The sequence below is a fragment of the Lagenorhynchus albirostris genome, chromosome 5, assembly GCF_949774975.1.
Source record: "Lagenorhynchus albirostris chromosome 5, mLagAlb1.1, whole genome shotgun sequence".
Taxonomy (NCBI): Eukaryota; Metazoa; Chordata; class Mammalia; order Artiodactyla; family Delphinidae; genus Lagenorhynchus; species Lagenorhynchus albirostris.
The window spans coordinates 144,368,634-144,390,806 of record NC_083099.1 but is presented as its reverse complement, the minus strand read 5'-3'; the positions used below and the strand labels follow the sequence as shown (position 1 = coordinate 144,390,806).

General features: G+C 49.6%; 1 protein-coding gene across 5 annotated transcripts in view; it reads right to left on the bottom strand.

Moving 5' to 3' along the window:
- Window positions 1-22,173, bottom strand: part of ADARB1 (adenosine deaminase RNA specific B1) — a 115,552-nt gene that overhangs the window by 6,754 nt on the left and 86,625 nt on the right. For 3 of the 5 annotated variants that reach the window (XM_060151085.1, XM_060151086.1, XM_060151087.1), the window contains exon 9: window positions 15,025-15,206. In XM_060151085.1, the coding sequence (XP_060007068.1) occupies window positions 15,025-15,206 (182 nt within the window). Of the gene's footprint in view, window positions 1-3,684; window positions 3,776-14,412; window positions 14,506-15,024; window positions 15,207-22,173 lie in introns of all 5 variants that reach the window. The other 2 variants (XR_009540838.1, XR_009540837.1) reach the window with 2 other exon arrangements.

The following is a 22,173-nucleotide window of genomic DNA, read 5'->3' as shown; positions in this document are numbered from 1 at the left end:
CTAATCTTTTGTTCGGACACCTAAGTCCTCCTGGCCACAGTGGCCTCCTCTGAGGTCTTCTTCCGAGCCCCACGGAGGCGGTCCAGCTGGCAGCCAGCTACCGACTGGCTTCACACCATCCCCCGAAAGACAGAGAAGAGTCTGAAGGTGGAAGGGGTCGGAGGCCCCCCAGTGAGGCTGGGTGGAAAGCACACCCCGTGGACAGAGCAGGGAGCGCAGGTCCCCCCCGCCAGTGCCGACCTCTGGCTGACCTCTGCTCCGGACTCCAGGCCCGGCCATCCGCCTGCCCTCTCAGATGTACACGACGCCCGCCCACGGGAATCCTCCTCAGAGCAAAGCCAGCACCCGGGGCAGCCCCTCTATCCGTGCCCCAGGCCTGCCCCTTCCCCAGCAGCCAGCCTCGGGGCTCAGCGCAGGGACTTTAGAAACTACCCCTAGGGAGACAGACCCAGTTCTGAGAAGAGCTTCAGGGTTCCTTCCAGGTTTCTGCCTTCTCCATTAAACTGCTGAATCATTTTTTCATTCCAAGACGTGAGCGCTGAGTTATTTCACCTTCCGTGAATGTTTTAAATGAAGTATAACGAAGTGTGCAACTTTTCACAGAGCGAGCAACCCGCAGTCAGCATCTGCTCAGTAAACTGAGCCTCTGGCCCCAGAGGGGCCCCCCGCGCCCTCTCCTTGTCACTGCCCCTCCCCCGTGGCAGCCACCGTGCCGCCCCCCCCGCTCCCACAGCACTGACCGGTGCTGCCTGCCTCGATATTCATTAAATGAGTATTTCTCAGACCCTCAAATTAATATTTGATTTCTATACTTGCTAAGTACTCTCCCCAAGTTAGTGAGGTTTATTCTTTCTATCCTCTTCTGTCTTCGGAGTCACTTCCTCTTAGTTGTTCTACTTTCTTACATAGATCACCTCCTTTGTGTTTACTTTCCTCAAAAGCTTGACAGCGGCTGTTCATTCGTGTTTTGTGAGTAAACAGCTTGGGGGCTGAACAGAGGCAGTCGGCGTGGCCTCTTGTGCCTCCTTCTGGGATGGGCCTCCAATTCCAGGGAAAGCCTGGAGGAAAAGCCAGGACCCGAGAGCCCAGAGCCCAGCCTGGCCCTTGCCTGGGGGCCTCACCACGGGCGGACTCCAGTGGAGGAAGCTCCGGCCTCCTCCTAGATGTCCCCAGGGCATGGGACAGCCAGCCTGTTAGGAGTTCAATGCAGTCCTGGTTTCAGCATCTCCTCGTTTCACTCTGCTGCCAGGATACGCCTGCTCTGACCTCTGGGGTTCCCCCCCCCCGGCAGTTCTGTCAGGTGTCTGGGTCGTGGGTGGCTGTCACTGGCCCACCTGCCTGGTGTGCAGTCGGCTCCTGCAGGTCACCAAGCTGCCGCTGAGCTTATTCAAGGCCACAGCCTTTCAAGTACGGAGTCAGGGAGGGGTGTGGGGGGAAAGGGGGGGAATCTGTTTAGGTACAACTGGTGCGGGAATCTCTCATGAATAAATGGATAATGCTTATATTACATTATTTTCCTTTGCAATTCCATTACTTTTCTACAACAAGGTCAAAATCAAGGGTTACTGTTGAATGATACTTAAACCTTGGAATTACAACATTTTGCATTAAAACTAGAAACGGTCAATTAATTGTTCAAGTTTTTAAAATTTATTTTAAGCTGAGTAAACTACCATCTTTAGCAAGAATGGAGAAAATAAGGCAAAGAGAAAACAGCTAGCCCAAGGTTCCAACACTAACCACACACTTTTCCTGGAGCAGAGAGCCCCAAATGGGCCCAAGAGCTTATCTCTATGAGCCTCTGGGGCCAACACTGCTGTAGTACGGACACCAAGAAGAGCTTATCTTTCCGGGGCTGCAAAGCAAGAACCAGGGTAGTAAGTTAATCACAGACCATGGTGCAGAAAACAATAAAAGAAGAACAACTTTGTCTGGTAATGAGAGCCCCTCTGTTGCTGTAAATTAAGTGTGCTGAATCAGAACTTTTCGAGCAGAAGTACAGAGAGCCTGGGAATTGGCCTAATAACTGATACAAGTAAACACTTAGGAAACTCAGCTGGTACTCATATTTTTCTTAGTTCCCTTGTAAAGATACCTCCTACATTCCTCACACAGTAACATGTAATCAAATGCATTACACACAGAACGAAGAGTAACAGACATGCAGGGTGACTGTGGGTTCCCGTTACAGAAACTGCTACACGGTCAGGAAAATGTGCAGTTACAGTCTGGACTGAAAGTGGTCTTTGCTCTGCACATACACAAAGACCTGAGTCGAGCTGAAGCGGAAGGAAACCGAGTACACAGCACCCGACAGCGATGGTGACACGGGCCGTGTAGCCGGGGCCGTGAGCCCCGAGCCTGCAGCCCCTGGAGCAGAGCACCTTCGAGACTTCCATTCTGATTTTCGTTCAAAAAGGCCCCCTGAGCTGACAGAGCGGGGATGGAACCAGCGGGCAGCACGAGCCTGTGAGGGCGAGGTGGCCACACACACCTGTCCTGCTGTCCTCCCCAGTCCCAGATGGGGCCACGGCTCCGCGCAGAGGACCTCGGGCCGAATCAGACTCCCTTCTTGCACGAGCCCAGGGTGGGGTGGCTAAAACACCCACTCCGGGAAGGAGCCCAGGCGCTCTGGTCCAGAAGGTGAGCTGTGTGCTGCTGGCGAGCCGGCCGGAAGGCGGGCCCATCGCACGGACAGGGGGTCAAGCTGGCCTCGCCCCGAGCACCGCACAGGGCTGGTGCGCGAAAGGGAAAGTCCCTTCCCCACCAACGCGCCTGGGGGGCCAGACGGGGACTCCACCTGCTGGCGCAGACGCAGGGAAAGGGGGACACCTGGGCGGCATGGGGGCGGCAGACGCCTGGAGGGACACGCGGCGCTTGCGCCCTGCGGGCGGCACTTTGCGTCAGGTTCATGTTCTGAGCGGCGCGTGACCTTCCGGGGGCCCTGCTGCAGCAGCACCTGGAAGGGGGTGGGCAGCGGTGACGGGGAACACACCGCACAGGGTGGGGAGGATCCAAGGGCAGGTGTGAGGGGTCGGGTTCCATGACAGGAAGGAGCACGTGCCTGCCCCCGAGATACGATTTGAAGACGGTGCTCAGTGAAGCTTAGCAATTATTTTTGAAAAATCCTCAAAAGTGTCATCAGTGAAATAGGTAAAGACATCCACACAGAGAGAATTTTAAAAAGCAACAGGCCAATCACATCCCATAGGCGCTCAAGTGTTTAGAACACACTTTGAGGTCACGTGTATCCACAACAGGCAGTGGCCATCCACTCCACCTGGGACACCTCGTCCTTCTCAGGAAGCGTCCCTAGACAGTACAGTTACCAGAAGGTTTCTCTCTTTGGCCACCAACTGAAAACCTAATTGGAGACGTGGCGCCTTCTCTCAGAATGGGGATCAGAGCCAGGAGAAGGCGACTGTGAGTGAACAGCTGTGACAACGCCCGGTGGGTCCCGGGGCACCGGCCTCCACACGGTCTCGACAGCTCCTCCCATCAAAGGCTGGTCCCTCAGAGCGCGAGGCCCCTGGCACGGCCGTGAGCGAGCAAATCGGGGCGTCTCTAGCAGGGCAGACCAAAGGACACAGTGAAGCAGGAGGCTCGCGACGAGACCTGTGAGCTCTGCCCCAGGAGAGGATGGAGAAAAAGGCAAAGGATAAAACGGAAGAAAATCTCTCTGACCTGAAGACTCCATTACCCAGATCAAAGTGTTCACAGTCGTCAGCAGGAAAAAGGAAAACCGGCCGCACACCTAGGCTTTATCTGTTGAAACCTGTGAATTTTAGGGGAAAGCGATAAATTTAATGCTCCAAGGGTAAAACAAAAGGGGGTCCCAGGACGGAAAGAAAATCGAGGCGGCTCAGCGACACAGGAGACGGGAGGACGGCTGGGGTTCTCCGGGCAGGGCCAGGCTCGAGGTGTCTGCGGTCCTCAGACAAGCGATTGAAGGCACGTTCCGATGCAGAGCACCGCACGCGCAGGCATTTTCCCAAAAATCAAACAGGAAGCAATCAACAAACAACTCTACTCTGTCCACTAAATTAAGGACATATTTCAGCAAAATGAAAAATAAACCTGAGTGTGGAATTGAAGAGAGGGGAGTCCACGGGTACAGGAAATAGTGATTAGAGGAGGACGTGTGCCACTTCTCCTGCTGTCCAAACAACTGTTGATAATAGGTCTGGAAGGCTTATTAGGAAGGGCTTTTTGAAAGTTCCTAAAATTCAAGATGACATCAGAATCTAGAAGGATGAGGGTGAGAAGAATGTGGACTGAAAACAACACTGAGGTTGTAGTTCTTCTCCAGCTGTGACCTTTACAAATACTGATTAATTTTTCATGCTAAATTTTAATCAAATATATTTAAACCACTTTTAAAAATTTAAGGGTGGGCTTCCCTGGTGGCGCAGTAGTTAAGAATCCGCCTGCCAATGCAGGGGACACGGGCTCTAGCTAGCCCTGGTCCGGGAAGATCCCACATGCCGCAGAGCAACTAAGTCCGTGCACCACAACTACTGAGCCCACGCACCTAAAGCCAATGCTCTGCAACAGGAGAAGCCACCGCAATGAGAAGCACCGCACCAAAGAGTAGCCCCCCGCTCACCGCAACTAGAGAAAGCCCGCGTGCAGCAACAAAGACCCAATGCAGCCAAAAATAAAAAAATAAAATTTAAAAAGATAAAAATTTAAGGGTTATCACTGGGGAAAACAAAATAAGATTTAAAACTTCCAAAGCACAAAAAAAGAGAAAAAGACAATTTAACCAACTCAGCAAAAGTAAGGGGAAGAAAATAATAGTGAGAAGGTATAATGGCCAGAAAGTATAAGAGACAAAAGGAAGAATGAAGAATTCACACCCTGGGTCCAAACCTGGTCCCTCCTGCTTCCTCGGGGGTCATTCTGTCCTAGAAGGATGCGTACAGAGCATGGAGACCCCTATTCTAGACACCGGGGCAAGGAGAAAAACACCCACGCCTATTCCTGCCTGGAAAACACATACACACTCATTCTTATTCATATTTATATTCTCTCTCTCGTTTAAGGCTTCACTGTCTTGACACAAAAGCAGCTCTTTTCACCAATTATCAACAGTCATGTGCTTTCCCCTGGCAGGCGGTACAGCTTTCTGTCCTGGTCTGACAGCACCACGCCCCGCAACCCAACTCCCATACCATCTCCCCAGAGACCCTCGGAACTCAGACCAGATCCGTCAGGATTCGCTCCCAGACGCTGCCTTGTTTGTTACTGTTTTTTTAAAAACATGTATTTGGTTTATTTAAGAAAGATGTCGGCTCTTATTTTTAACTCTAAAAATTTTTTTATAGATTACTTTTATTTATTAAATTGAAGCATAGTTTATTTACAATATTATGTTAGTTTCAGGTGTACAGCATAGTGATTTGGCATTTTTGCAGATTATACTCCATTACAGGTTACTACAAGATATTGGGTATAACTCCCTGTGCTGTGCAGTAAATCCTTGTTGTTCATCTATTTAATACGTAGTAGTATGCATCTGTTAATCCCATACTCCTAATTTATCTCCCCATCCCTTTCCCCTTTGGTAACCATAAGTTTGTTAGCTATGTCTGTGAGTCTATTTCTGTTTGTGTACAGATTCATTTGTATTATTTTTTAGAGTTCACATATAAGTGATATCATATAATATTTGTCTTTGACTTACTTCACTTAGTGTGATAATCTCTAGGTCCATCCATGTTGCTGCAAAAGGCATTATTTCATTCTTTTTATGGCTGAGTAATATTCCATTGTGTGTGTGCGTGTGTAGACATATATGTGTATATACAGCACATCTTGTTTATTCATTCATCTGTCAATGGACATTTAGGTTGCTTCCATGTCTTGGCTACTGTAAATAGTGCCGCTATGAACACTGGGGTGTATATATCTTTTTGAATTGGTGTTTTGGGTTTTTTTAATATATACGCAGGAGTGGAATTGCTGAATCATATGGTAGTTCTATTTTTTTTAGTTTTTTGAGGAACCTCCATACTGTTCTCCATAGTGGCTGCACCAATTTACATTCCCACCAGTAGTGTAGGAGGGTTCCCTTTTCTCCACATCCTTGCCAACATTCGGTATGTGTAGACTTTGATAACAGCCATTCTGACAGGTGTGACGTGATACCTCATTATGGTTTTGATTTGCATTTCTCTAAAACCTAGTGATGCTGAGCATTTTTTCCTGTTAGCCATCTGTATGTCTTCTTTGGGAAAATGTCTATTCAGGTCTTCTGGCCATTTTTTGATTGGGTTGTTTGTTTTTTTGATATTGAGTTGTATGAGCTGTTTATATATTTTGGCTATTAGCCCCCTGTCAGTCATATCATTTGCAAATACTTTCTCCCAGTCCATAGGTTGTCTTTTCACTTTGTTGATGGTTTCCTTTGCTATGCAAAAGCTTTTAAGTTTGATTAGGTACCATTATGTACTTTTGCATTTATTTCTTTTGCCTTAGGAGACTGATCCAAGAAAATACCATATAATTTACGTCAAAGAGTGTTCCACCGGGCTTCCCTGGTGGCGTGGTGGTTAAGAATCTGCCTGCCAATGCAGGGGACACAGGTTCGAGCCCTGGTCCAGGAAGATCCCACATGCCACGGAGCAACTAAGCCTGTGACCACAACTACTGAGCCTGCACTCTAGAGCCCGCGAGCCACAACTACTGAGTCCATGTGCTGCAACTACAGAAGCCTGCGCGCCTAGAGCCTGTGCTCCACAGCAAAAGAAGCCACCGCCACGAGAAGCCCGCGCACTGCAACGAAGAGTAGCCCCTGCTTGCCGCAACTAGAGAAAGCCCGCGCACAGCAACGAACACCCAACACAGCCACTAATAAATAAAATAAATTTATTTTTTTAAAAAAAGAGTGTTCCACCTATGTTCTCTTCCAGGAGTTTTTGGTTTCAGGCCTTACATTTAGGTCCTTAAACCATTTTGAGTTTATTCTTGTGTATGGTGCGAGGGTGTGTTCTAACTTCATTGATTTACATGCGGCTGCCCAGCTTTTCCAACACCACTTGCTGTAGAGACTGTCTTTTCTCCATTGTATATTCTTGCCTCCTTTGTTGAAGATTAATTAACTGTAGGTGTGTGGGTTAATTTCTGGGCTCTCTATTCTGTTCCACTGATCTATGTACCTGTTTTTGCACCAATACCACACTGTTTTGATTGCTGTAGCTTTGAAATATAGTCTGAAGTCAGGGAGGATGATTCCTCCAGCTTTGTTCTTTTTTCTCAGGATTGCTTTGGCAATTCAGGGTCTTTTGTGGTTCCATAAGAATTTTAGGACTATTTGATCTAGTTCTGTGAAAAAATGTCATGGGTATTTTGATAGAGATTGCATCATATCTGTAGATTTCTTTGGGTAGAATGGCCATTTTAACAATATTAATTCTTCCAATCCAAAAGCATGGGATATCTTTCCATTTCTTTGTATCACCTTCAATTTCCTTCATCAATATTTTATAGTTTTCAGGTCTTTCACCTCCTTGGTTAAGTGTATTCCTAGGTATTTTATTCTTTTTGATGTGATTTTTAAATGGTATTATTTTTTTAAATGTTCTCTTTCTGATATTTCATTATTAGTGTACAGAAACACAAATGATTTCGGTATAGTAATCTTGTATCCTGCAACCTTACTGAATTCACTTATTAGTTCTAATAGGATTTGGGTGGAGACTTTAGGGTTCTCTATAAAAATTATCACATCATCTGCAAATACTGACAGTTTTACCTCTTCCCTTCCAATCTGGATACCTTTTATTCCTTTTTCTTGTCTGATTGCTGTGGCTAGGACTTCCAATACTATATTAAATAGAAATGGCAAGAGTGGGCATCATTGTCTTGTTTCTGCATTTAGCAGGAAGGTTTTTAGCTTTTCACCACTGAGTATTATGTTGTCTGTGGGCTTGTCATAAATGGCGTTTATTATGTTGAGGTATATTCCCTCTATACCTACTTTAATGAGAGTTTTTGTCATGATGGATGGTGAATTTTGTCAAATGCTTTTTCCTGCATCTACTGAGATGATCATGTGATTTTTATCCTTCATTTTGTTGATGTGGTGTGTGGTGTATCACACCGATTGACTTGTGACCTTTAAACCATCCTTGTGACCCTGGAATAAATCCAACTTGATCATGGTACATGATCCTTTTTATGTATTGTTGGATTTCGTTTGCTAATATTTCGTTGGGGATACTTGCATCTATATTCATCAAAGATATTGGCCCATAATTTTCTTTTCTTGTGGTGTCTTGTCTGGTTTTGGTATCAGGTAATGGTGGCCTCGTAGAATGAATTTGGGAACATTCTGTCCTCTTCCACTTTTAGGAATAGTTTAAGAAGGATAGGTGTATGTTCTTTGTATGTTTGGTAGAATTCCCCTGTGAAGCTGTCCAGTCTTAGACTTTTGTTTTCTGGGAGGTTTTTTTTTTTGTTTGTTTTTTTTTTTGTGGTACATGGGCCTCTCACTGTTGTGGCCTCTCCCATTGCGGAGCACAGGCTCCGGACACGCAGGCTCAGCGGCCAGGGCTCATGGGCCCAGCCGCTCCGCGGCATGTGGGATCTTCCTGGACTGGGGCACAAACCCGCGTCCCCTGCATCGGCAGGCGGACTCTCAACCACTGCGCCACCAGGGAAGCCTTTTTTTTTTTTAATTACAAATTCAATTTCACTTCTAGAGATTGCTCTGTTCAAATTATCTGTTTCTTCTTGACTCTGTCTTGCCAGCCTGTATGTTTCTAGAAATCTGTCCATCTCTCACTAGATTGTCCAATTTGTTGGCATACCATCTCTCACTAGATTGTCCAATTTTTTGGCATATAACTATTCATAGTACTCTCTTATGATTTTTTTTGTATTTCTGTGGTATCGGTTGGTATTTCTCCTCTTTCATTTCTTAATTTATTTGGATCCTCTCTCTTTTTCTATTCTTGATAAGCCTGGCTAAAGGTTTATCAATTTTGTTTATCTGTACAAAAAACCCAGCTCTTGGTTTCATTTATCTTTTCAATTTTTTTTCAAATCTTTTTAATTTATTTCTCCTCTGATCTTTATTATTTCCTTTCTTCTGCTGACTTTGGGTTTTGTTTGTTCTTCTTTTTGTAATTTTTTTAGATGGTAGCCTAGGTTGTTTACTTGAAATTTTTCTTGTTACCTGAGGAAGGCCTGTATTGCCATGAACTTCCCTCGCGAATCACTTCTGCTGCATTCCATAGGTTTTGGGAAGTTGTGTTTCCATTTTCATCTGTCTTGAAGTATTTTCTGATTTCCTCATTGACCCACTATTTTTTAGTCGCATGTTGTTTAGTCTCCACGTGTTTCTTCTTTTCCTGTTTTTCTTTCAACAGTTGATTTCAGAAACAACATTGTGGTCAGAAACGACTCTTGGTATAATTTCTATCCTCTTAAATTTGTTAAGGCTTTTCTTGTGACCTAGTATTAATCTATCCTGGAGAACATTCTATGTGCACTTGAGAAGAATGTGTAGTCTGCTGGTTTTGGATGTAGTGTCCTATAGATATCAATCAAGTCCAAGACCAAGTCTGGTCTATTGTGTCATTTAAGACTACTGCTGCCTTACTGATTTCTGTCTGATCTGTCCATTGATGTGAGGGGAGTGTTAAAGCCCCCTACTGTTATTGTATTATTGTCAATTTGTCCCTTTATGTCTGTTAGTATTTCCTTTATACATTTAGGTGCTCCTGTATTGGGTGTGTATATGTTAAGGAACAGTATATCCTTTTCTTGTATTGATTCCCTTTATCACTATATAATGCCCTTCTTTGTCTTTGTTATAGCCTTTGTTCTAGTCTATTTTGTCTGATATGAGTATTGCTATCTCCTCTTTCTTGTCGTTTCTGTTTGCATGGAATATCTTTTTCCATCTCCTCACTTTCAGTCTGTGTGTGTCTTTTACCCTGAAGTGAGTCTCTTCTTGGCAGCATACTGAAGGGTCTTGTTTAGTATCCAATCAGCCACCCTATGTCCTTTGATCAGAGCATTCAGTCCACTGACATTTAAACTATAAATATTGATAGGTATGTACTTATTGCCATCTTATTGTTTTCCAGTTGTTTTTGTAGTTCTTCTCTGTTCATTTCTTCTTTTCATTTCCCTTGTGTGGTTTGATGATTTTCTTTAGTAGTATGCTTGGGTTCCTTTCTTTTTGGTTTTTGTGTACCTGTTGTAGGTTTTAGATTTGTGGTTACCTTGGGGTTCCTATATGTTGACCCATGATCATAACTACTTGATTTAAACTGAGTCATTGAAGTTCAAATGCATTCTAAAAGAGCTACATTTTTTACTGTCCTCCCCCACATTTTGTATTTTTGATATATTTTACACCTTCATGTTTATCCCTTTACTGTATATTGTAGTCACAGCTGCTTTTACATTTGTCTTTTAATTACATACTGGATTATTCAAGTGATCTTCAATCCTTACTATATATTTGCCTTTCCTATTGGGATCTTCTCTTTCCTACATATTCTTACTTCTTTTCCATTTCGAGAAGACCCTTCAACATTTCTTTTAGGGTAAGTTTAGTATTGTCAAATTCTTCTAGTTTTGGCTTGTCTAAGAAATCCTTTATCTCTTCTTCTATTCTAAATGATAACCTTTTTGGTTAGAGTATCCCAGGTTTCAGCACTTTGAATATACCATGCCCCTCCCTTCTGGCCTGCAAAGTTTCTGCAGAGAAATCAGCTGACAGACCTATCAGGGTTCCATGTAACTGACTCCTTGTTTTTCTCTTGCTGCCTTTAGAATTCATTATCTTGAACTTTTGCCATTTTAATTATATATCTTGGTGTGGGTCTGATTGGGTTCATTTTGTTTGGGACCCTCTGTACTTCCTGTACCTGGATACCTGTTTCCTTCCTTAGGTTTAGGAAGTTTCAGCCATAATTTCAATACCCTTCTCTCTCTCTCCTCCTTCTAGAACCCCTAAAATGCGAGTGTTGGCATGTTTGACGTTATCCCAGAGATCTCGTATGTTCCTCGTTTTTTGGTTTTGTTTTGTTTTCATTTGTCTTTCTGTCTACTGTTCTGACTGGGTGATTTCCATTCTTCTATCTTCCAGATCACTTATGTGTTCTTCTGTGGCATTTAGTCTATTACTTGTGGCTTCTAGAATGCTTTTTAATCTCAGATATTGAATTATCTATTTTTGACTGGGTCTTTGTTATATTTTCTAGTTCCTTATTAAGAAGATCTGTGTTTAGAGCAATCCTCTTCCCTAACTCAGTTAGGATTTTTGTTACCAATGTTTTGAATTCTTTGGTAAATTGCTTATTTCTGTTACATTATTTTTTCTGGGGTTTTCTCTTTTTTCCAATGGAGAGTAGTTCCTCTGCCTTTTCACTTTATTTAACTTTGCCTGTCTCTGTGCATTTACCTGAAGCAGTTACCTATGGTGGTCCTCAAGGGATGATCCCACGTGGGGGCATCACTATGCAGACTGCTTGCCCAGTGTCTTTGCTGTGAGGGCTGGATTTGATGTGGACACCAGTCCCATCTTTCCTCAGGGTATGCTGGCCACTGTCACCTTGGGAGGGGATGTGGCTGAGATGGAGGGGCTAGAGCCTGTGCGGGGCAGGGTATGAGGTGGGACTTCCTCTCTGCTCAGTGGCCATCGCCACCCTGTCAGGGGTGAGGTCAGCAACCAAGCTGCTGGAGCGGAAGCCCTGAGGGTTGGGCTCGAGTTGGCTCTGTGCCCTTGAAGTGTGTGTTTTTCCGTCTCCTGCACTGAGTACTTTGCCCCAAGGGAGGGGAGTGCTGAAGCCAAAGGGGCTTGTGTGCTTACAGAGGTCTGATGCTGCCTGTGTAGGCGTCTGCAGCTCTGCTCAGATGCAGCCCATGGTCACATCTTTTCCCCTGTCTAGTGCTGTGCTGTGGAGTGGAGTAGGCAGGGCTGGGGTGTTCACTCAGCTTGGGCTGGGACATGTGCCGAGGCGGTCATGGGAATTCAGGTGGCCACCTGAGTAAGCACCAACAGTGGCTGACATCACCCCACCCAGACCACACCCCAGGCCTCTGGGTCACCTCTGCATCCTCAGATCAAGTCTTTTCCCAGGTCCTGGTTGCCCTAGGTCCAGTGCCGAGGTGTGGTGTGGGGTGGGCAGGGCCAGGGTGGTCACTCCGCTCAGGCTGGGGAGAGCAGAACAGAAGCATCACTAAGGCAGACCTCTCCCCTCCCTACGTGGGGTCAGCCAGCACCCGTGCTCCTCAACAGCGGGGAGTCCAGGCTTCTCCAGCCCTTCCATCTGTCTCAGCGGCTCTTCGAGGAACAAGAGGCTTGTCTCCTACATGCAGGACCCCAGGACTAGGATGCCCTGTCTGTGGCTCTCACGACTCACTCCCCAGGGCTGGTGTTGGCCCTGCGATCTCCCTTTTCCTCTGAGTCTCCTCCCGGGGGCACAGGTCGCGACCCGCCGCTCTGCTTCCCGTCCCACCCAATTACGTGTGTCTCCTTCTTGCAGCCTTGGTTGTACAGCCATCCTCCTGCCAGTTTGCAGCTAGTGTTCAGTGAGGAGTGCTCCGTGTGGAGGTATCTTTGTGGAGCTCACAGGGAGGTGAGCTCACACCCTTGCTTCCCCATCTTGGCCTCTTCCTCTGGGTGCTCCTGTTTTGTGACATCGCTGGCAGTAAAACCAGCACTGGGGGGAGTCTCACCCCGTGACCCCGGGCAGCCTGGCTGTGACCACGGCCCCTGGAGCTGGGGCACTGGGCCAGTCCAGCACCTTGGTCTTTCTTCTTGAGTTCTCCCAGTGCACATGGACAGCAAACTGGTCCAGTCGAGAAGCTCAGACTCAGGGGTCCAGTGGAGAAGCCAGAACTGTCCTGAAACGTGCAGGTGCTGGATTTGAAACTAATCTGAAAAGGATAAACGAGAGAGCTCAGGAGGCCGGGGAAGAGCATCACGTGAGCGTCCAAGGCAAAGGCTCACCACCAGGAAATTCTTTCCGAAAGTAAACGCATGCTGTTTATGCTGAAATTAAAATAAAATTCTCATTTTAACCTCGACAGCATCTTCAAAAACAGCTCACTGCTAAGTCTTTAAATAAGTCCACCTAGAGTTGCTCTGGTTTCCAGGAAACCTTGTTTAGCTACGTCAGTCTCTCTCTGCACGGCGTGCAGGTCCATTTTCCTTGCTCCCTTCCAACACTATGGTTCTCTCGCTGCTGTCACATTTCGTTCTCTTTTCAACGTGGGAATGATCTGCGATAAACCGTGAAGTGAAAGAGGAACGACAAACACGACGCGAACCGTTAAACACACAGATGCGCACCACGTGTGCACAGCCAGAGGACGAGAACGGGACAACCCACATGTGCTGGGTGCTCCCCTGTCCCGGGCAGTTACTAACTGCGGGACCCGCTGTGAGAAAGTTCTGAGGGCTTTGCTGTGGGGCCCATTTCAAAGGAGTGTGACCTCCCAAGACCTTAAGACACTGACACCCCCCCACCTCCAGACTTCTGCTGTTCGAATCCTTTCGTCTGTGACGACACCCGCAGTGGTACCTGTGGGCCCCAGGCTTTGGGGTCAGAGATGATACTGGGGAGGAAGAAGGAAGAGCAGATTCTTTCCTTATTTATAATTTCACGTTTTTGACAAATATATGTGGTGCAGCGCCAACTGAAACACTATTTTTCCACGTTTTCACAGATACAGATGCACTTCATATACCTATGATGTGGTGAAACACATCTGACTTTCACAGGTGAGCTATCCTTTCAACACCCTGGAATAGTCCTTTAGCGAAATGGTCCTGTCTTTTGAGGTCGCAGTGGTGGAGCAACACCGCTTAGTAAGCACCACGCAACAGGGCACTAGTCAGCAACGACTGCTGAGCGCCTCCTGCATGCCGCGTGTTTCACACACGATGTTTTCGGTGGCTATGAACGTAAGAGACAAGCGACGGCTGTGATGAAACAAAGCACTCTCTCCTCAAATGTAGAACACAGACTAAGCAGGGAAAATTATTTTCTGACTCGTGAGAAATTTACACACCAACACACACCAAAGTACACTTACGTCGTATCTACCAGTGGAAGTTCAATGGGTGTGGATGCTACAATTTCAACCACCAAATTTTATCAGTCTGTTTTTTTTTTTCTTAAAAGACAACGGTTAAAGTTAGAGAGCTGTAAAATTTGATCCAAAACAACTTTTGTTTTTCTCGTTCCTGTGTAATTCATGTGCTCTAAGAGATACGCTTTCAAATAAAGTTCCACGTTGCTTTGCTTAGTTAGAGATGGGCTAGTAGCAAGACCACAGACCACGGCAAAACACACGCACACCAAGAGGCATTCTAGTTCAGGGTTACGGTTTTAGTTCTAGCTTAAAAAAGTAGGTAAAGCGATATTTCCAAAAGGATAAAAATACCTTAACTGTGTCCTTTTAAATAAAGGTGACCTGAGCAGTTAGGACCCTTGAATTCAAAAGCTCTTGTTCACTTTACTGTTAGCCACTGACATTCTAAAAGAGAAACAACAAACAACTGGTAGCACAGGGCATGCTGGGTGGGGGCAAGTCCCCACTGAGAGACACCACTGCTCGTCATGGGCACATACACCCCATCGCCAACCTCTGCGAGCAGGCCTGGGAGTGTGGCGCCGGCCGCCTGCAGGGCTCATCACTGTGCTGACGTCACCCGCGGGGCCCGGCCCAGCTTCATCTCGGGCGGCCGCTGCCTGCGGGATCTTCACAACATCTGTGAGCCTCTGCTACTGACACAGGACTAGAACACACCAGTACGGGTGAAAGAAAAGCACACAGGTGCCGAGCCTGGGCTCTAGTTTCCCCATAAATGGCAATTTCAATCAGCTAGAGAGAGTAATCTCGAGGGACTCACTCAAATGACCCATCCCTTCCGCTCTGGCCCGGGCTCCCCCATAGCCTCAGGGCAGCCTCCCTCTGGTGCTTCCCTCCTAAGACTCAGAGGCTGCAAAGTCAGGTGCTGGGACAGAGGAAGGAGGCCGCCCCGGAGATACTTACCGCTGAGCAGAGGCTTGTTGAGGGTGTACAGGGCAGGCAGGTCCTCTATGTTGGAGATGCGCTGGTACATGGCCCTGGAGAGGTGGTCCCCGTGGTACAGGCTGCCCAGGATGATGCTGGAGAAGTAGATCGGCTCCACGAAGACGCTGAGCAGGGACCCCTGGATGCCCACCACGTTCCACCTGAAGGCAGAGGGACAGGCTCCTCAGTGCGGCCCCCCGGCCCGCGCCCTCCACAGCGGTGTGCTTATGCGGCACCGCTCCCCCTGTGCAAGTGTCAGCCAACTGCAAGAGGGCAGCGGTTAAAAAGAACCCACTTCGCAGTTTGAAGTTTTAAAAAATCTGCTTAAAAATTATCTTCTGCGGGCACGATCTTTGTCTTTATGTTTCCCACGATGACACATTTACTGAAGATTATTTAGCTCGGAAAAGGTATCAACGAGCCACGTTTCTGGTGAAAAAAATCAAAAGGAAAAATAAATCTTTATTTTATTACTTCTAATAAATACGGAGGTAGAGGGTCCCCCACCCCGTCACACCACCGACCCTCCAGGGCTTCGCTCTCCACACCACCAGACACGCCGCTGCCCGAGCCCTACACACAGCAGGGGGGCCGCTCTCCGGGCACCCGCGCCGCCGGGTGCTGAGTCTGGGCAGCTGAGGGGCACAGCCCACGCGCCCCTGGAGCCAGCGGGCCGTCCTACGGGCGCAAGCGGCAACAAGGCAAACATGTGAACCAAGAATTTAACTCAGGGAAATCAACCTGAGGGAAGGCAGAGTCCCCGAGGAAGAAGGTGGTGACGACTTCAGGGAGGGTCCCCGAGGGGATGCGGCCAGGCAGGCAGGGAGCAAGCGATGGGGAGGCCGGCCGGTCCTGGGGGAGGGGCAGCGGGGGCTCTTCCAGCTCAGGCGGGGAGCCCAGCACAGGACCCACCGGGTCCGCACCCCAGAGCGCGGGTAGGAGGCCGCAGGGGAGCTGCCCCCGCACAGCACGTGGGGACAGGGCTGGGGCCTGGGGGCCGGCAGACCCTGAGAGGACTGGGGGCGTGAAGGCAAGGCCCAGGCTCCGCCCTCAGAGCCCCGGCCCGGCCCTGCCCGGCTCCACTCTCACCAGCTGCACCGCGGCGCCAGTAAGCAGGGCGGGCGGCCCAAACTCCTGAGCTGCCCAGCCCGTGCTCCGTGGCTCAGGCCAAACCCCTGTCACCGGCCCACAGCCAGCAAACTTGCGGGACCCCCTCTCGGAACAGATCAGGGGCCGCCGCCACGGCCTCTGCTGGACCTGGGTCAGGTCACCTCCCTGCCCCCCTCACCGCCCCCTCCCACGGGGAGCCCAGCAAACACGCCCCCACCCCCGGGGCCCCTCCCGGACAGTCGCGCGTGACCCTGTGGAAACCCAGGCCAGGCCACTCCTCAGCGCAAGCCCTCCACCCACCCCATCTTTTCCCCAGGAAGCACCACCATTCTGGTGCCCGCCAGCCTGTCTGGCCTGATACCTCCGCCCCCCGCACCCCGTGCTGGGCTGCGCGGCCTTAGTGCCCCCACCTCGGTCTCTGCAGACAGCCCCTCTCGCGGCGGACCTCCCTCAGCCGCCTGGGCCCCCCGCCCGCCCCCCCAACCTCCTGCAGCACTTACCGTGCGCCACCACCCGCCCTCCCGTACATACACTCCACGTGGAGGGGGACTGGACTGTTTAGTTCACTGGAAATACCCCAGCACTTAACCTACACGCCTGGCATACACAGATCAATACGAGCTGAATGGACAAATCCTCCAATTGCTACATCCCATCCCTCCCCCCTCTAAAGAGGAAATTAAAACACACGTTTGCCCATCTAGCGAGGAAAAGCAAGAAACGTTCGGTGCTTACGAAGACCACAGGGCACCCTTTCTAATGTAAATCAGAAGCTGCTTTGTGGGTTTAGGCCGTACTAAGCTGCATTCAGACCCCTGGGGCAAACTTGAAAACAGCGATCCTGCAGAAACCTATACTGGTTATAAGCCGTTAGCTCTGAACACGTGCTTCGCGAACTCTAGGCACAACTGCTCTGCGGAGGCCCTGGTGGGCAATGGTCTGGCATACCAGCCACTCCGCTGCCTCTCCCGCCGGTGAGCCTTCCGGGGGACAGCGAGGATGTGCACACTTGGGGTGTGCACCGCAGCCCGCCGCCCCAGGGCAGCCCTCTGTGAAGACTGGAAACTGGCCCCACCCCACCACCCCGCCTCACGGGGGCTGCAGTCCTGGCGCCCAGCACAGGGCATCTGCACACAGGCGTCCCTCCTGCCCTGTCACTTCTCAGAGGATGGGCTTCAGAGCGTGGCCGTGCTGTCACGCACGTCCCCAGCCCAGCTCCCCTGTGCCGACCTACAGCCTTCCCCCCGATCCCGGGGGCACAGCCAAAACCCCCCTTCGCCCTCCTGGCCCACCTCTGAGTCTGCGCCCACACAGTGAAGGTGGCGGGCCCCCAGCGCTCTGAACAGTCAAGCTGCTGCCCTCCGGCAGGTGGTCTCTGCTCCCCTCACCTCCGGGCTCAGCAGTGCCGAGAACTCCCTCCCTCCCTCCCTCCCACGCCCGGCCCAGCCAACAGAACTCACCCAGAGGCGGGGAGCCCCCCGCGGGCCCCTCCCACCCCGCGGCCCACGCCGCTCCCAGGACTGCCCTCCAGATGGACCCCGGCAGCAGGGCTCACCTCCCCCACCCCAGCCCACCGTGGCCTCACTCCAAAGCCGGCCCACTGCCCTTGTCCCCATCTGGAACCATCTGTGGGAGGTGGCCCTGCCTCTCTCTACGACCCAGGTCAGCCCTCCCCGTACCTGCTGTGGGCCTTCCGTAGGGACGGGCCGGGACTGGACGGCCCAGGGGACCTTCACTCCCCCACGGCAGGGATGGGAGGGGCTTGTGAGGAGCTGGCCGCCTCGTGGCACCATCCGGCCATTTGCTGGTGTGATACCGGGCGACTAGCCGCTTTCAACCATGTCGGATTCATGCCAACCAGGTGACTGGGGAGGAAGGGGCTGGTGGCCAGGGGAACCAACCACAAGATTAGAGGGTGGTTCCGGGAGGGGAGAGGGGCTGGGGTTGAGTTAATCACCAAGGACCAAGATTCAATCCGTCTGCACAGAGACCCCTGAGGACAGGGCTGGAAGCTCCCCCCCCCTCCCACGTACCCCTTCCATCTGGCTGACCGGTGAGCCTTCCTAGCGACCTACTGAACCCACGGATGGTCGACCTGGGACCCTCGATTTGCAGTCAAGTCAGAGGTGTGTGGGAACCTGACCCCCAATCCCAGCCCCCGTGTCTGAGCGGGGGCAGCTTCACGGGCCGAGCGCTAGCCCTGGGTGGTGGAGCCACAGGGTTGGGAAGGGGGCAGGCCAGGGCGCTTGTCCCCACGCTCTCCCCTTTCTCCTGCCTTGCGTCTGCTTATTCGAGATGACGACCATTGTACACGGTGAAAGGCACAGATCTTAAGGGTTTGCGTCCCTGAGCTTTGACGTTTCTGTGCATGGGTGGAGCCCCACTTCAGGAAGATGGAGTGTTCACACCCGCCCAGCAAAGGCCCTTCCAGTCCATGCCTCTGACTTGCTGAGCTGTGGGAATTATCAGATCTCTTTTCCCAGCGTGTGGCTTTTCTTTCCAATATATCTATGGGGGTTTTGGTAAATAAGTTTTAAAATTTCAATATGGTCAAACTGATTCATGGTTCTCTTTCTCATTTGGGCTTTCTGTGCCCTGCTGAAGAAGCCTGCTGAGGTGGAGGCCCGCCAGCAGTGCCGGGCACCTCAGTGCAGCCCCGGGTCTCCATCTGTCGGCAGGTGCCTCTGCGCACATGGCCCTGGCTCAGGATGGACGCCAGCCGGGTCACCTCGTCCACGAGGCCCCCACGTGGCACAGACCGCAGCTGCAGCCCCGCGTCCCTTCCCTTCTGAGCAACAGCGCCTCCATCCCCCTCCAGACAGCAGCTAATCCAGGCTCCTCTGCAAGGAGATGCGGCCGCACACCAGGTCCTCGGTGGTGAAACGCAGCTGCCCTGCCAGCCTCAGCCGCTGGAGGCCTGCCCGTCTGGCCCTCCTGCTGCTGGGGATTTGGCCAGCTCTGGGCAATGGGGAGACCCTGAGGACAGGCGACACAGTGGCGGTGCAGGAGGATGGAACCTGGCCTCAGGGTGACCAGCCAACCACAGCAGCTCCGGGTGACCTGTTCCCAAACTTGATTTCCGTGAGAGATCAATAAACTTCTATCCAGTTACGTTTCCTCCTCAGTGTAGGCGAACCTGCTCACAACTGGGGCACCATGTACCCGGATATCCCTCTCCAGGTCTGTGCTCTGTGACACCTCCCTGCTGCCTTTACCACTCAGCTTGACGCGGTTACTTTTCCACTTGAGTGTCAAGTGCTATGAAAAACGAGATTTTGATTGAAGTTATAGATTTGGAAAAAACCCATCAAGCTATTGAAAGTACGACTGGGGCTTCCCTGGTGGCGCAGCGGTTGAGAGTCTGCCTGCCGATGCAGGGGACACGGGTTTGTGCCCCGGTCCAGGAAGATCCCACATGCCGCGTAGTGGCTGGGCCCGTGAGCCGTGGCCGCTGAGCCTGCACGTCCGGAGCCTGTGCTCCGCAACGGGAGAGGCCACAGCAGTGAGAGGCCCGCGTACAGCAAAAAAAAAAGTACGAGTGGATTCAGTGTAAATGTGAACGTTTTTATAATTGAGGATGGCTTGTCACTTTGTTTTCCTTCCTGGTCTGGTCTGGGATACAGGTGGTAGGCAGCCCACAAAATGAGCTGCGGTTCCTTCCCTACTTTCCTATTCTGTAGAAATGATTATATAAACAGGGACTGCTGCCCCCCCTGCCCCCAAATGCAGAGCCTCTCACAGAAAAGCCTCCTGGGAGACCTGCGTCCTCTTTCTCCACAGCCACCTCTTTGACTTGCTTCAATTTATCTATTTCTTGGGAGTGGGGGGTGACTGGTTTAATTAATGGCTAGAATTCCATTCAAATTTTCTACCTATGCTTGAGTCAATTTCACAAATGTACACTTTTCTAAAAAGTTTTTATTTCATCTCAGTTTTAAAAGATATCGGTAACGCAGCGTCCGTAATCCTCACTGTAACTACCTGAGCACACTTTCGTTCCTGCTGAATCCCTGACCACCCGCTTTTCCTCCCCTAATCTGGCTTGGCTGGCCCTTCTATCTTGGTCAGACTTGCCCAAGTTCTGCCGATTTCATTACCTTTTTCAAAGAAGCAGCACTGGGTCTCGCTGCTCCTCGCTGCTCATCTCTGTTGCGTCTAATAATAATTTCTGGTCTTTATCGTTTTCTTTTTTCTACTTATTTCGATTTGCTCTACTGTTCTCTTTCTGACTCAGTAGCTGTGGGGCTTTCTGTCACTTACTTACAACCGTTTCCTAACTTCTGTGAGCTGCTGAGGGGCAGCTGACACACAGCGCCCCGCACGTGGTTAAAGCACAGGGCCTGGCGAGTCCTGATGTCTACACACCCCCGAGTCTCCTCACACCTTGCTCGAGGCCTTCCTCCTGCCCCTCCTGCTCTGGCCCCGATCCCTGGGCAATCACTGATCTGCTTTTCTGTCATCGTGAGGTAGTTTGCACTTTCTAGACATTTACAGACAGGGAATCACACAGTAAGCATTCCTCTGGTTTCCCGTACTCTGCAGAGCTATTTTGTGATGTGCCCATGTTGCACTGACTGTACGTCACTGTTTATTCTTTCCCTTGCCTGAGCAGTGCCCCGTGGCACAGACACACCCCCTGCTTACCCCTGTTTATAGACTGACAGCAGTTCGGGCTGCTTCCAGCTTTCGACTTGTACAGGGAAGCTGCTGTGAGCACTCCTATGTGAGTCTCTGGGGACACTGGTTCCCTTTCTCTCGGGAAACAGGAGTAGAATGGCTGGGGCACACGGCTGCCAAGCTGTCCTCAGAGTGGCTGCAGCATCGGTCCCCAGCCTGGGAGGATGGCGCTCCAGCTCCTGGGGTCCCCGCCGCGCCGGGCAGGGGTCTAGCCTTAGAGCCAAGCACGTGCCTTCACAGCCCTCCTGCACGCCCCGTGATTAACGATGTGGAGTGTCTTCTCGTGTGCTAATTTGACATCTTTTTTGGTGAAGTGTCCATTAAAATATTTTGCCCGTTTTAAAAACTGTTTTTCCCCCTTGTTGGGTTTAGAGGGTCTTTATATATTGTGGATACAGCCCCTTTATCAGATATATGATTTGTAAATATTTTCTTCCAGTCGGTGACTTTATTTCTCATTCTTTTAACAGTGTCTTTCAAAGAAGTAATTTTTAATTTGATGAGGTCCAACTTGTCCCTTTTTCCTTTCATGGACAGTGCTTCTGGTATCGGGTCTAGGAAACTGCCTATCCCAGTTGCCAGGACTTTCTCCTGTTTTCTTCTAGAACTTTTACACATTTAGGTCTGTGACACATCTTCAGTTAATGTTTGTATATGGTGCAAAATATCAGGTTCATTTCTTTTGTTTCTCCATAGGGATGTCCAATTGTCCCAGCACCATTTGTTAAAAAGACTGTTCTTTCTCTATTGAATTGGCTTTGAACCTTGGTCAAAAATCATTTGTGACCGACAATGAACATGTAGAACTTGAAATTAAAAACACAATACCATTTACATCTCCCAAAATCAAATATTTAGGTACAAATCTAACAAAACATATTCAAGACCTATATGAGTAAAACTATAAAACTGACAAAAGAATCAAAGAACTAAGTAAATGGAGAGATATTCCATGTTCATGGATGGGAAGACTCAATATTGTCAAGATGTCAGTTCTTCCCAACCTGATCTATAGATTCAACACAAACCCAATCAAAATCCCAGCACAGTATTTTGTAGATGTTGACAAACTGATTCTAAAGTTTATATGAAGGAGCAAAAGACCCAGAACAGCCAATACAACACTGGAGAACAAAGTTGGAGAACTGAGACTATCTGACCTCAAGACTTACTATGAAGCTACAGTAATTGTGATATTGTGAGTCATCAGAAGAGTATACTCGGTCATTCAGATGACCAAAAATATATTTTTCTTATATGTATTTGGTCTTCTTCTGGGGTTCCTGGCTCATAGCTCCCAAACCCTTGGAATTTCCTAAGTGATTAGAGCCATAAAGGTGT